The sequence below is a fragment of the Populus euphratica genome, unplaced genomic scaffold (genome assembly GCF_000495115.2).
Source record: "Populus euphratica unplaced genomic scaffold, PopEup_1.0 scaffold52.1, whole genome shotgun sequence".
Taxonomy (NCBI): Eukaryota; Viridiplantae; Streptophyta; class Magnoliopsida; order Malpighiales; family Salicaceae; genus Populus; species Populus euphratica.
In genome coordinates, this window is record NW_011499933.1 from 769,071 (window position 1) to 785,368 (window position 16,298).

General features: G+C 28.7%; 1 protein-coding gene across 1 annotated transcript; it reads left to right on the forward strand.

The window, feature by feature from the left end:
* Positions 1 to 10,767: 10,767 nt before the first annotated feature.
* On the forward strand, positions 10,768 to 13,294 carry LOC105136265 (cytochrome c oxidase assembly protein COX15). Its single transcript, XM_011041535.1, is given in 6 exon segments — positions 10,768 to 11,099; positions 11,215 to 11,527; positions 11,633 to 11,847; positions 11,932 to 12,177; positions 12,324 to 12,434; positions 12,980 to 13,294. Coding segments are annotated over 5 exon segments (624 nt in total). The 5' UTR covers positions 10,768 to 11,099; positions 11,215 to 11,520; the 3' UTR covers positions 13,025 to 13,294.
* The last annotated feature ends 3,004 nt before the right edge of the window (positions 13,295 to 16,298 follow it).

Sequence of the window (16,298 nt, forward strand, 5' to 3'; positions counted from 1 at the left end):
ACACAAGTATCCATTCTTAATAATGATTTTTATTTTACAAATTTCTTTATAGTTACAAATGAGATGAATAATACCATTATTCTTGGAACTCCTTTCATCAACATAATTACTCCTTACAAAACTAGCCATGATTGCGTAATTTTAAAAATTAACAGTGTACGACTTGTTTTCTCTTTTTTAGAAAAATCAAAAACCAGAAACTTGAATTTAATCAAATCATATTTTATACATACATATTAGATCAATGCCTTAATTCATGGAAAATAATTTCATTTACATGATAAAAAAAAAAAAGATGTTTCTTTACAAAGAATTAAGCATCGATTACATAACTCTATTTTACAAAAAAAAATTTAAGATTTCCAAAATAAAATCGAGCATGAAATTTGTTCTGATCTGCCCAATGCTTTTTGAAAAAAAAAACAACATGTTATTGATCTTCTTTATGAAGACAACTTTTATGATAAACAAATACCTACAAAGACAAGACTAATCCAAATAAATGCTGAATTAGAACAACATTGTAGACTTGAAATCTAGGATCTAGAGTCAAAAAGTCTCATCCAAAAATCCAGATCACCTTAATCGTGTGCCGCATTCTATGTTAACAAAAACTATGAAATAGAAAGAGGCACACTTAGACTTGTGATCAATTACAAACTACTATATAAAACCCCAAAATGGATCAGATATCCAATTCTAAATAAAAAAATTATTATAAAAATTGCATTTTGCTTTTATATTTTTTAAGTTCGATATAAAATCAGATTTTTGGCAAATCCATATCCATCCTAAGTATTGTTTTATGCATTTTGAAAGCTGGTACTTGGTACATCAAAGGTTGATTTTCTAGATGGATGCATTTGGTATGAGGAAGATACATCAAAAAATCAAAAACTAGTTGAATGTCGATGGAAAGATAATTTGTCTTTTCCATCTATATACTGGGTGATTTCTTTGATTTGAACATTTGGTTTTGATAGTTGTTGTTCTGACTATGTTGCATCTTTGAGGATCTAATATTCTAGAAGGGTTACATCTTTTCATTGGATGACTTTAGAAACTACTGTGTTTGATTTGGAAATGTTAGTTTTGAGTATTAAGGTTTCACCTTTTTGGAATTGGAATTTGTGTTTACTAGCTAAGGCTGAAAACATGACTTTATAATGAATTTTGAAGATTAAGGCCACTATGATTGATCCTTCAAGCATGTTGTAATTATAGGTTTCTATCTATAGGATCATGCTTTGTAAAATATTTCAGTCTTTAAGGGATATAGTGAGGTTTGGGTAACAATCAAAAGAAATCGGCCCACTGAATAGGCTAGATTCAATGAAAATTAATAAGTAGTCTTGGAAGTTTTGGAATTTAGCATATTTTAGAACTGCTAAGGTATAAGTATTAAAGCCTTCTTTAGTAAAGGGTTCAATCCCAACTTGTACCAAACTAATATGAATATATTTTAGTCGCGGTCTTAGTGTTTCTGTATAGAATTTTTAGAAAGAAGTTGGATGGTTTTCAAAGATTTTGTAAGCTAAATATTTCTTTATCTAATTTTAATTGTGAAATCTGTTTTGAAAAGATCAAATTTGAAATTATGATAAATTTGAGTTTTTTAAACTTTAAGGATTTTTTAATCATCAATACTTTTTGTAAAATCTTCTATTGTAATCTCTTCACTATTGATAATTCTTTTACTTTCAGAAGATTCAGAGGTAGAAGAAGCTGAACTAGAGGTTGTTCTACAAAAAACAGAATCTATAATTTAGAAAGACAAAACTCAAAATTCAGGCAATAGGTTATATGATTTTATTGCCCTTTCATAACTCAACCAAGACTTATTACCATTTAGTAATGTTTACCTTTACTTCTAATTATTTCTCTCTAACATATGTATATGTCATCCTTCAATCGTAGGTTGTTTGTGAATTGAACTTTATAATTTATTTTTGTAAAGTTTTCTTGGTCTCATATATTTATTTATTTTTCTTGATTTCAATATTTAATATTAGATCTTTTAGAAATAGAGTTTTGTAATTTTTTTTTATTTTTTTACGATGTTATCCTAATTTCATGATCTGGATTACAGGTTTGTTAAATTAAACCAGACTAGTTTGAGTGGGTTTTTTTTATTGTCCTTTTAATTTTATATTTTTCTAAGCTTCTCACTGTGTCAATATCCTTTGAAAAAGTTGTTCAATATGCATTATATATGCAAATTCATGATTTTTTTTTCATTTGAAAACATATTAACAATAATTGAATATCTTTTTATATTAGAAAAAATAATTTCACCCATAACATGTTAACAAATAATATAGGTGGTGTTTGGTAATGTGATTATAAGTGAGTTTTGATCGAACCACATAAATTTATGGTTGGTTAGTGTCGTACCAATATCTTTGTAGGACCTTAAGAGACCACCAAGAATTGAGATTAAACCTTAATTTTTTTTTTTAAAAAAAGAAGATAAACTAACTGAAAGTTTCTCACTAAATTCATCAACAAAAAATAAATAAGATAAAAGAAAAAAATCTATTAGAAAAAAAAACTTCTCAAATAACTCTTTATTCTATACCACTTTACAATAGTTCATCATCTCAATAATTTGTCATCTCAAGAATAGTTGAAAGAATACCTTACAATGATTTTTTAATTAGGTTCAATAAATTTCCTTCCTTTATTTTTTTAGATTCTCTTCTTTTCTTTATGATGAAAACTAATTATATTAAAAAGAGATTGCGTGGTAATTTATATTTATAAAATTTAAATGTAATATGAATTTTATTTCTTATTATTTTTTAATTTATATTATTGAAGGCCTAAAAAAAACTTTTCATAAAGTATTATTTATTATATAATATAATAATAATTGAATCTATAATATTTTAGTTAAAAACTAACAATATCAATATATATTATTTACAGTAACAAAATTTAATTTAAAAAATATTTTTAATTAAATAAATTAAATTTTATATCCATCCACCCTTAATTTTCAACCAAACTCATATTTTATCATAACATCAACTAAAAATACAACTTTTTTTCAAACCCCGGTGATAAAACAACCGCCGTCCTCCCTGCGTGGCAACCAACAACAGTATTATTTTTTGGGTAGTTAAATCGGCCGGTTCATCATGGTGCAGCCGAGCCGATACATCTTGCACGTGCCAAAGTTTCTAGAAGCCAAGCCGGCCTCCAGAATCGCACCCTCCATCCTTTGTTCATAGGGTTTCCACCCTTTCAAATCCAACGGCACGCATCCAGTGAATTGTTTGGCACGAGTGGGGGCCTTCTGGAAGCGTTGGTCAGGGGAGGAGTCACTTATCAGCTGTCACTTCTAAGTCACTGTTACATAGAAGTGAAGGGCCATCGGGTCTAGCACGTGCCAAGGTTTCTAGAATAGATGGGAGGTCTTTTATTTGAGAAATATTAAAAAAAAAAAAAACAATACTTCAACTTCCAAAGTGTTCATCAATTGCACGTGGGGGCTTTTTAGTGGTTGGAGCCACTTCACTGTCTCGTCGTTTAATTGGTTAATAAAAAAATAATCTTAGTTCGAAGATCCATGAAGTCAACCACTAATTGTTGGAGTGTAGCAGTGCAAAATGTTGATCTTTTAGCCCATCACACAATATATTATTTGGCAATTAATTGTTGGAGTCTCACACAGTGGTGTCCTTTCTTCGACAAAGTTCCATTTAATATTACTGAGGTGCTTCCTATCATGGTGGTGGATGATACTTTTTAAAATATTTTTTTATTATTTTTAATATTATTACATCAAAACCATTAAAAAATAATAAATTAATATATTTCTATATCAGAAATACTTTTTAAAAGCATCTAAAAACAAAAACAAAAATCATATTAAACATCCCTTAAATGAATTTCTTCACGCCAAAACTTAATACGATTCGTGCTTAATTACCCTACATCAACTTTCTAAGTATATTATCAAGTGAAAAACATACTGATTGAATCTAAATATTTAGATTATGAGGATTAATTTAGTTAAAAATAAAAACGCCATGTTTTTTTTTTAAAAAACTTAAATTAGTTGTTAAAAAAAACTTAAATTAGTCGTATTTAATAACATTTTAGATTCAAAACTCTCGCGTCTTAAAACATAAGCTTATCACGTGGCACACGTCAAAGCTTCTGGAACCAAAGATGTAGGACAAAAAAAAAAGATGATACCATGGATTATTAAGAGCATGTTAATATATTTTTTTTATTTTTAAAAAATTATTTTTAATATTAACATATCAAAACAATTCAAAATATATTAAATATATTAAATTTTAATATAAAACAATTAAATTTTTTGAGAATATGATTTATACCTGGTTCGAAACGGTGTCTAAATATTTTCTATGGACAGGGAGAAATGGGTAATTGTAGAAGTGGGTTTACCATTAGTGTGGCTCTAACTTGCTTAGCACCAGCAGGTTTCGTCATCATGTATTTATTCATTGTCGCTTTATGTACTTAATTAGACTAATTTGTTTTATTAACACTTAATTGTTTCCATCGCGAGAGGATAATCTTCACGAATCTAATTTACTTTAGCAAAGATAATAACTCTATTAAGGCTAATCAAGGACCCACCATCAAGTGCTGAGTCCCAACTCACGTTGATTAAATAAATAATTAAATAAATAATGATGTTTCCATGATCATGACATCGCACTAATAATGGTTAAAAAATTGAGATTGAAAATTAACTGTAGCCACTTCATGGTCTGTCTCGATTGATTTGATTGGTTAATAACAAGTCTTCATTATCTGCAAAGTCAACACTGGTGCGTGCCATGTGGATTAATCTCTGAGACCATAACGCAAATCATTTCATTTCTTGCTTTTAGTCGTCTAGTGCGCACTAGTTTCATCATCACACCTTTTTCTTTTTCTTTTTTATTTTTTTTTCCATTTCACAAATTCCCAATTTATTTATATCTAAAATAGAAATATAGATAAATATCTAAAATAAATACACGGTCATGTTTGAATGAATTTCTGTATTTTCAAAATAAATAATACATGGAAATATATTTATTTATTTTTATATTTTTTATTTTAAAATAGTAATCAAGCACTCTCTTTTAAAAAAGAATATTTTAAGATTCAAAGCTATAATTGATTGATTACTTTTGTGGTGCAATTTAGGACACGAATTGTTTTCTTCCTAAAAATCTTTTCCTTTATTCTTAATTTCCTCTAATATATCGAATTTATTTAATTATTTAAGTATTAGCTCAGATGTAAACGATGTGCTTGAGATTTAGAATTTATTTATTTTTTGTTTTAAAAATATTTTTTTAAAAATAAATTTTATTTATTTTCTTCTTTACTTTAAATATTTTTTTTATTTTCATATCATTTTGAAATATTAATGTAAAAAATAATATTTAAAAATTTAAAAAATATTATTCTAATATATTTTTAAATAAAAAATATTTTAAAACTAATCATTATCACAGGGACTTGATTTTTATTTATAAGAATGCTAAAAACAAAAACAAAAAATTTAGAACAATTTATTAATTCTCTTTTGGAACGTATAAAGCGGATGTGGTGGCAAGATTTTGTCTTCTTTATTTATTATTTTTGGAAGTATAATGGACCCGTAAGAGTGGGGTGCAATCCACTCACAAGAACTGTCCTTGTTTTTGAATGTAGTAGGCATTGTCAATTTCAAAACGAATCTTTCATCTCAAGACAAAGCCCACCAAATGGATTGCACAGCCGGGAAGCAAAACCAAAACCAAAACCCACAGCTTAAGATTCAGCAGCTGGGAAGCACATGGAATTGGACCCCGGAGTAGTTGTCCAAATGTGATGAGCTAAGAAGACATAGCTACAAGTTCCCCTGCAGCTTTCACATGGTAGATTGTGAGTTTGATTGATGCCTCCTTTGAGCTCTGTGAGTGCTCCGAGGGTGGTCATTCTTGTCTCCGAGCATCTCAGATGAAGGAAAATGATGGTCTTTTTGACTACCTAAACTTGGACTGTTTGGCTTGATTGATGCATGCTGGTATAGCTAACATGGCCTTGACACTTACATTTCACCATGCTTTTTGCTTACACGATTAGAAATCCAAAGGAGAAATACAGGGATGCAGACAAGAAATGGTTTCGGACTCTAGCGTTTGGTTACTGTCTCGGAAATAAATCAAAGGACAACTTCGTGGTACCAACCTAGGAATTCAAAACCTCCACCTTAAATTGAGGAAACAGAACAGGTCTTGTATGGAAAAACCACAGGCAGGCTAAGATATACAAGATAGCGCGCATGAACAAAACCGAAGCTGCAGTGCACAAGAGGGTCTTCAGAATATCTGAGTGCTGTTTATAATACGACCACCAAAACACAGGTTTTCTTCAAAACTAAATATCACCAGCAGATTATATTTCTTGCTGAACTGAAGAACTTTTGTACCCAATAGAGAAGATCTTCTGCATATACAAACTAATCCAACAATGTATAGTTAAACAGCTTGTTAGGTACCCCCTTCGTGGTGGGTTCATTTTTAATTTTTATAAAAAATATTATAAAAATTTATAATATTTTTTTTAAAAACTATTAATTATTTTATTAATAATATTAATTATTATAAAAATAATAATATTTATAACACAAATGGTACTATTTTTAATATTAATACTTTCAATTGTAATAAAAATAATAATATTTATAATACAAATAATATGTTTTTCATATTAATACTTTTATAATATGTTTGATATTAATATATTCAACTATAATAAAAATATTATTAGTATAAAAAATAATATTATTTGTGATATAAATATTATTATTTGTTGTGCAAATATTTTTATTATTATTTGTGGTATAAATATTATTATTTGAGGTACAAATATTATTATTTTTATTATAATTCAAAGTATTAATATAAAAAATACTATTATTTGAGGTATAAATATTATTATTTTTATTATAATTCAAAGTATTAATATAAAAAATACTATTATTTGAGGTATAAATATTATTATTTTTATTATAATTCAAAGTATTAATATAAAAAATACTATTATTTGAGGTATAAATATTATTATTTTTATTAAAATTAAACTAATAATATTTAAAACATAAATTATAATATGTTTGATATTAATACTTTTAACTATAATAAAAATAATAATATTTATAAAAAAAATAATTTTATTAAGAAACCCAAGCTCCTATAGGCTTGGGTTCTAACACCTGATGTCAAACCTAAAAACACTAGGTCCTATTGTAATATCCAGGTTCAGACACAAGATTCAAGAAAATTAGATTCTAATGCTAGATGAATAAGTCTCGGGTCTTATTAGGGTTTATAACTATGCTTATAGGTTTGACTCAATATATAAATAAGTCAACCCCAATGCTAGGTGCTCCACGTGGCGCGAGGGTTTGGTTCAATGCTAGGGCTTGTTAATCTCAGCGTCAGGTGTTTGCATTCCAGGATTTACAGCCTAATCATCTTTCTAACTATTTTTTTAACACCAAATATATTTTAGTAAAAAAACAACCTCTCTCCTTTTCTACTATCCTTGCAACTTTTTGAGCTAAAAATAGCTCTCTCATTCTACTGTTTCAGTTCACAGAATCACTCAGTCCCTAAGTGTATTGCATAATATGCTAAGCTCCTCAAGGAAAAGGAAATATTAATGAAGTATTAATGAAGTGATCATACTCTAAAATACAAAAGAACAAGAAGTATTCTTAAATATTAATTATTTTATTAATAATATTAATTATTATAAAAATAATAATATTTAAAACACAAATAATACTATTTTTAATATTAATATAATAAAAATAATAATATGTTTACTACAAATAATATGTTTTTAATATTAATACTTTTATAATATGTACATTCAACTATAATAAAAATAGTATTTATATAAAAAATAATATTATTTGTGATATAAATATTATTATTTGTGGTGCAAGTATTTTTATTTTTATTATAATTAATAGTATTAATATTAAAAATAGTATTATTTGTGGTATAAATATTATTATTTGAGGTAAAAATATTTTTATTTTTATTATAATTGAAAATATTAATATTATAAATAGTATTATATACGGTATAAATATTATTATTTTTAGTATAATTTAAAGTATTAATATAAAAAATATTATTATTTTTATTAAAATTGAACTAATAATATTTAAAATATAAATTATAATATGTTTGATATTAATATTTTTAATTATAATAAAAATAGTAATACTTATGAGGGAAATAATTTTATTAAGAAACCCAAGCTCCTATAAGCTTGGGTTCTGACATGTGATGTGGGATTTAAAAGCACTAAATTTTATTGTAATATCTAGGTTCAGACACAAAATCCAAGAAAATAAGGTCTTGATGCTGGATCAATAAACCTTGGGTCTTATTAGGATCTATAACTATGCTAGGTGCTCCACATGGCGTGACGGTTTGGTTTAATGTTAGGATTTGTTAGTCTCAGCGTCAGATGTTTGCATTTCAGGATTTACAGCCTCAGCAAAAACTAAAAGTTATTAATTTCTGTGTAATTATTCTTTTAATACCAAATATATTTTGGTAAAAAGACAACCTCTCTCTTTTTCTACTATCCTTGCAACTTTTTGAGCTAAAAATAGCTCTCCCATTCTACTGTTTCAGTTCACAGAATCACTCAGTCCCTAAGTGTATTGCATAATATGCTAAGCTCCTCAAGGAAAAGGAAATATTAATGAAGTGATCATACTGCTAAAATACAAAAGAACAAGAAGTATTCTTTAGTTACAAATAAGGGGAGCCTGCCTTGGCACACAAAAAGAAGAAAGACAGCCTTTTCATCATGGAAAAATTTTGCATGATGCTGGATCATGAACGGAAACACATCTTGAATCATACTGTGCCAAGAACAGTGCTTGATCAACTAAGCTTCCCTCTTTCTCCCATGTTTTTGTACAGAAGTTGCACCTAAACTCTAGTCTTAATGTGTTTAGTACTATCAGGACTAACAATTTCCTATCTCATCATGTCCCGGAAGCACACTGCGTATTAGTAATCTCTCATAAAGAAGTAAGATTTAGCGAATTCGGGATAATACGGAAGTTACTGAAATGTTGGCTTGGGATATGGGATTGAGAAGATCATATCTGCGAAATCTACCTTCATCAATCCTTGAAAGTAGCCAACCACTACAGGACGGATGAGAATTTCCTTTCATTATAATAAGTCATGAGCAAGTTTATTTGATAAAATTCTGTTGCTTTGTAGCTTTTGTTTGAAAAGAACTTTGCAAGATTCGTGGTGAAGATCGGTTGCTGCTACACTTTTTTTTTTCTTGACAACCGATCTCCATGAGACAAACATTATTCATCTCCCAATCCAAGAGAATATGCTCCAGAGGAACTTGCTTGGTCACCATTGATTTAAGAGTTCCAGAGGAAGAGTTGTATCTTTGGGACATAACAGTAGAAGTATAGAGACTATAGAAGATCTGTATTTGTAGCATTAGAGGGAGGAAATTGTTGCGAGCCCATCTTTTCTTCATAGCTCCTGCATAAAGGGCTTCTCTAGATCTGTACAACGCATTGAAAGGCAAATTGCCTTTGTATATATATCTTTGCTGATAGCTTGGGAATAAATCAGATAAAAGGTCATCATTTCCCACCACTGTCATGCAAACTTGTCCTTGACAATTTACATGGAGAATTTGGATAATCTGCTTAAGACCTGGATTAAGAAAGCAAAGCATTCATGTGCTATCCAGATTACATATCTTTGTATTTATGAATGCTATTAACGTTTGCCTCGGAACTCAAACTTTTAAACATTATTAAACATTGACATCTCAATATTTTTTATTTTAGATTCTATGGTCAACAGATTATCTTTTATATAAATTTGTTCTCCTAAGTACATGATATGAAGGATATGTTTATTTCTTGTAATTTATTTTTTAAAAAATTATTTTTTAAATTTTTTTATATTTATTTGTCATTAAAAAATTTGATAAACAGAAAATACTTTTCAGTCAAAGAAAAATTTGATAAACAAAAAACATTTTTTAGTTAAAGAAAAATTTAGCTTGATTTCCAGAAAAATATTTTCCTAAAACATTTGGATGAAAAATACTTTCCGGAAGTTGTGAAAAATTTAGAAATATCATATTATTTGCTGATTGTATCAAATTCGATCCTCAAACTTTTAATTGCTATATATATTTTGTTTTGAATATTTATTTTTCAATTTTATCTCTTAAAATTTAATTTTTATATTAACTTTAGGCCTCATTTTTATAATTATTATTTACTTTTCTCGTATCAATTTTTTTATTTATTAAATTTGATCTTTATTCTTTTGATTATTACTATTTTATTTGAAATAATTCATGAAATGTTAATTATTATTATTTTAATTTCTTCATCTTTTTTTTTAGATTTGATCTTTATTATTTTGATTATTATTTATTTTATTTGAGATAATTTATAAAATTATATTTTTTTTTATTTAACTTTTTAATTTATAAGATTTATTCCTCGTTTTTTTAATAAATTAAAAAAAATAAAACATTAATAAGTTTTTTTAATAAATTAAAAAAAATAAAAAATTAATAAGTTATTTTTCATTTTATTTTTTATGATATAGCTAGATATTGAAAAATATTTTTAACTTATTTTTTATTATACTAGTAAATATTAAAAAAATATTTATTTTTTAAAAAATTATTTTTCAGTAAATAAATAAGTATAGATAAATATATATGTTTTTTATTTTTTTTTAAGATGTGAACCATAAAAAACCCGGTGTCATTTGTGAATATATATCCCAGAAAGAAAAACCTCAGTTCCTAAGCTAAAACCCTCACATCAGCCACTCGCACACAAACGAGACAGAGAGTGAAAGATGTTTCAAAGCAGAATGTTTGCATCAATCTTGAAGAGAAACAGAGGAGGAGGAGGATGATCTATCATCAACAACTCAATTACTAATCTCAAAGGAACAAAAACAACACCTTTCAATCACTCGAGGGACATTCATCAACAACAAAACCCATCATCAAGATCCTTCCTTTATGGCTTTAAATCACTCCCCAGGGTAAAATTATCCTTCATTTCCATTTCCTTTTCATCTGGTTTTTCTCAAATGATCTAAAATCTAACAAAATCCCACTTTTTATCTCATGTACTTTGATTCTTTATGCTGTTTTCAGGGTTATAACTATCAGTCTGTGCCATCATCAATGATGAAGATGTCAACTGTAGCTGCTTCTGTTGGGAGTAAAAGTAAAGAGGGTCTTAGGTTGCGTGTGCAGGGAGGACCTAAAGCTCGTAAATTGGTGGGTATATGGCTATTTGGCTCTGCTGCTTGAGTTTTTAGTATGGTGATTCCTGGTGGTGCTACAAGGTTAACAAGGTCTGGTCTTTCAATGACTGATTGGAATTTACTGGCGGCCTTCCTCCTTTATCAGATGAAGACTGGTTGATTGAGTTTGAGAAGTATAAGCAGCCACCTGAGTATGAAATGTAAGTACTAGAAAGGAATGAAAGTTGTTATTTTTAGTTAGAGTTGGTTCATTTGAGTGAATTTTGAGTTGTTTTTTTTTTTGATACTTTGCATTGTAAATAAAGGGATGAGTGTTGATGATTTCAAGTTTATTTATTGGATGGGATATGCGCACCGCATGCGGGAAAGGGGATTGGGGATCATGTTGGCATTGCCATTTTCGTATTTTCTGAGAAAATGGTATATAACAGTGAGACTTGGAGCTAAACTTTGCGGTTCTTTTGCCCTTGGTGCTGGGCAAGGTTTAATTGTTTGGTGGATGGTTAAGAGTGGTTTAGAGGTAATAAAGAACTCTACTTTTGTATTAATTGAGAGCGAATTTGTGCAGGATTGAGACACTGATGAGTGGCTTTGTTTTACCTAGGAGCCAGCATCTGAATATGCTCAGCCAAGAGTAAGCCCTTAACGTTTTGCAGCTCACCTTACTTTGGCATTTGTTATCTATAGTGGACTTTTCTGGACTGCTCTTTCTGTTGTAATGCCTGAACCTCCTACTGAATCTTTAGCTTGGGTTCGTGGGGCGGCAAAAGTCAAGAAGCTTGCCCTTCCTGTAAGCCTTATTGTTGGGATTACTGCCATCTCAGGAGCATTTGTTGCCGGAAATGATGCTGTATGTGGTCTATTTTAATTCTTTTCTCATTCCTCTTCCTTCTCAAGAATATGTTCTGCAGCCCTTAGTGTACAATTATAAACAAATGCTCTGATGCATTCTTAGAAACAACTTTTTTAACATGCTTTTGCTGTGCAATGCGGGGGGGGGGTGCATTTAACACTTTTCCAAAGATGGGTGATACATGGATTCCGGATGATATATTTGATCTGAAGCCAGTAATTCACAACTTTTTTGAAAATACATCGGCAGTGCAGGTAATTTAACAGTGGACTTGTAATTTACTTGATGATTGCATAGTGCAAAGTGTTGGTTTAGAGTTGCTCTATCAAATTTGGCAGTGGAGTTTACATAATATAATGGATAGAACAATGAAGAAATGAGGAGGACATGACTTGAAATTTCTTTCTGAATGAGAACGAACAAGGAGAGAAATTTGGAGTTTGTGCCTCATCTTTAGATTTGCAAAATTTTTAATTAAAAGGATCTTCTTCTCAAAATTGCCTGGAAATACTGTTGAACCACTTGAGCATACAATGCCTTGTCAGGCCTCTAGATAGATAATGCAATCGCTCTCTCAGAATAAAAACAAGTGTTTATAACTGTCCTTTTGAGCTTAAAGAAACACCAACTCTTGCAGTTCTGTAAATTGCTCAAGGTTTACTGAGGACATTACAATTTTGTTATATAGTACTTCAAATTGTATTTTCTTGTTCACTGGCATGTGAAAGAAAGAACCATAAAACAATTGGTATTGAGCACTCGATGGTGTTAGAATTCAATCAGCAATATTCTTGTTTAGGATCCACCATATGAGGGCAAAATTGGGACTGCATTCTTTGTTTGAAATTCTTGTATCAAGGAAGCAATGCCATCATTTTGTTTTGATTGAGATTGAAATTTGAGTGGTTAACTAATCTGCCTTGTTCAATTAATTTATGCGCTTCTATTCTGGAGAGCTCTGCCTCCACCTCTGGGTTCCCTCTCAGGTATCGTTACTGTATGCTGCTCTTAACATTACGAGACATGCCTGTTTATAGACTGAGAGAGTTCAGCACATGAGTTTTCTGTATTCACCGACTGAAAATCCTGTCTTGGTTAACATTATTTCTCACAATGTTGACTTGCAATTTGTAATTACATAAAGTAATGAAACGTCATGAAAAAATCATCCTTTGCTTCACATGACGAGCACTAGTGCCCTCTCATTTCAATGGCATGTATGGATAGATACAATCACTGGCATCGCTGCGTCTGTTGGAGAACAAGGACATTGAAATTAGAGTCATTGCCATTGGACAAGGAAGAAATTTCTAATGCTTGTCTAGTCCAAAAGAGCCAGTGAGCTACGTCTATTACAGGCTGAAACTGAAACACCTGCGTGGTGACCTCCCGCAAGCACTAACTGGGTACCACGTTAACACCCCTCTCGGCTGTCTCAATGCATGAAATATATATATATATATATATTTATTTATTTATTTATATTCACGGCTCTCTCAATGCATGAACTATATATATATCGGCAAGTGAAGAAGCCAAACCCACAGGAGACTCTCAATGCATGAACTACATATATATATATTGGCAAGTGAAGAAGCCAAACCCACAGGAGAGCCAAACCACAGTGGAAATTATAATTGTCTGGATCGTGAGGTCAGTGGTTACAGGGAGAGGATTCAGATGGTATCTATTGGCGGTGATGATGTTGTGGAAATGGTGGAGGAACGCAGAAACTATGTCCAAGACGTGGTGTTGGGCTCATCTTATAATTCTTTATGATATTACATTGATTTGAACACTTTGGGCCTTTGCCAGTGGAAGGATTAATCAACTTGCAAGCCATTCCTTTTTTCCATGAAGACTTTGCTTTCGGTACTCAGCGAAGGAAATTTGAAGACAAGATTAACAGTGGATCAACTACGTTTCCCCAGACACTGACTTTTGATAACTACTTCATCTATAATCACTTTTATTATTATTATTATTATTTTCTTGACTAAGTAATTTGACTTCTCTTATAGCACTGCTGGGAGGGAAGGATGAGTTTCAACCACCCCCTTATTTTAAATATATATATATTAGTGTTTTTTACGTTAAAAATAATAATGAAATATTATTTTAATAGTAATTTCAAACACTATTTTAATGAGAAATGTATTTTTTTATTCTAAGTTAGCTTATACATCACTTATCAAGACTAAATCTTCTTTAAATGATTTTAAAAATGCACTTCCTCGCAATAATTCATAAATAAAATAAGTTTATTTTTCATAATAATTTTTTATTAGAACAGTCTTGGTTTGAATGACTTCTTTACTATTCAATCAACAAACAATTTAGCTTTGAAGTGTAATTACTTGATTCAAAGATGCCGTGATCTTTAAAACTAAGCTTGTTGCATGCGATTTCTAAGGGCACTGTGTATCGTCTAATTGTCTTTATTTTTTATTTTTTTAATGTGCTGATGGTAGAAATAAATTTTAAAATATTATTTTAATATATTTTAATGTGCTGATGGTAGAAATGAATTTTAAAATATTTAAAATATTATTTTAATATATTTTAAAATAAAAATATTTTAAAAACATTTGTTGGCACTGTAGCCTTATTCACCAATAAGGCTAGGTGTTCTTCGGTTGCAAGGCAAAAGTTAGGAAGCTCACCGATTCTTCCTTGTGAAAGGAATCGTTTTTTTTCATTTATTTTTGCAAGTTGAAATTCTATTCTTTCGTGTAGACTAATAAGAGAATGTTTGGGATTAAAGTGAGGTTGGTTTTTTTTAATAAAATTTATATAAAAAACATATATATATATATTTTTTGTTTATATAAGGTGTGGTTTATATTTTTAAATGATTATATTTATTAAAAAATACCAATTATACCTTTAAATAAAAGACAGGAATAGAATTGCAGTTATTTTTTATATTAAAATAATATTTTTTATATTTTTTTAAAATTAATATGCTAAAAATGATTCAAAATATATAAAAATATATTAATTTTTAATAAAATATTTAAATTTTTTAAAATACACACAATCATTGTTATTCTGTCTTTTCCTCTAATACAAAAGGATTCCTTTCGTCTCTGCAAAGCATCAACCTGTTTTTTTCCCTATTCTCTAATTAATAAAATGTTAAAACTAAAAATATTTATAGAATAAGATTTTTTAATTGTTGAATAATAAATTAATTACGTATCTTGGTATTTAGAAGAGCGTGGACGAAGTTCTGTTTTCATTGACTATATACATAGTATAATTTATTCACAAGAATATACAATTATTGTTTTTTTAATAGAATACAGACAATTATTTCTAAAATCAATTGATCACAGCTCAAGATTAACAAGTTAAATTTTATATTTTATATTCCTAGATTTGTAATCAGATTATAATATAGAATATTATGCGGAGATGAAATTAGTTTTGCCTTTATAACTCGGTAGAAAATGAAAACTTTATTCATTCATTCACCATGATTAAAATTCTATTCAAATCTATCATGATTCACTAGAGATACTATTACCAGATATATTTATTTTATATTTCTATTTTTATCTTTCTAATGAAATATATTTCATTTTTTTTATATGTTTTTTTTCATGCTATAAAACATGAAGATGCTCTGAAATCTAGTACATAAGAAAACTTGAGTTTTTAAATATTTGAATAATAAATAATTATATATTCATGTTAATCTTTCATTTCAGGTGATGAGGGTTGGTGACAGAGGTTTCACGACCACTTGAGTTTAACATATAATATAATCAAGTTCAAGAAAATTAAGTTTAGTATCTTTTTAAATCTTTTTCTTATGAGTTTTGATTTTTCTTAAGTTTCTATAATGAGTTTTCTCTTTCTCGACCTCTTCGATCATAATTCTTATAGACCTTACAAGAAAATGAATTTGAATATAAAATATTATTTCATCATATCACTAACTAAATATAACTTTATAAATTTTTTATATATAAAAACAATATTGTTTTAGATTTTTTTTAAAAAATAAATATTGATTTGATGAAAAGCCAGTTGGGTATCAAACCGTCATGGATAGAATTTAAGTTAGCGAGTCACCAATTAACTTATCGATTATAGCATGATTTTACAATTAT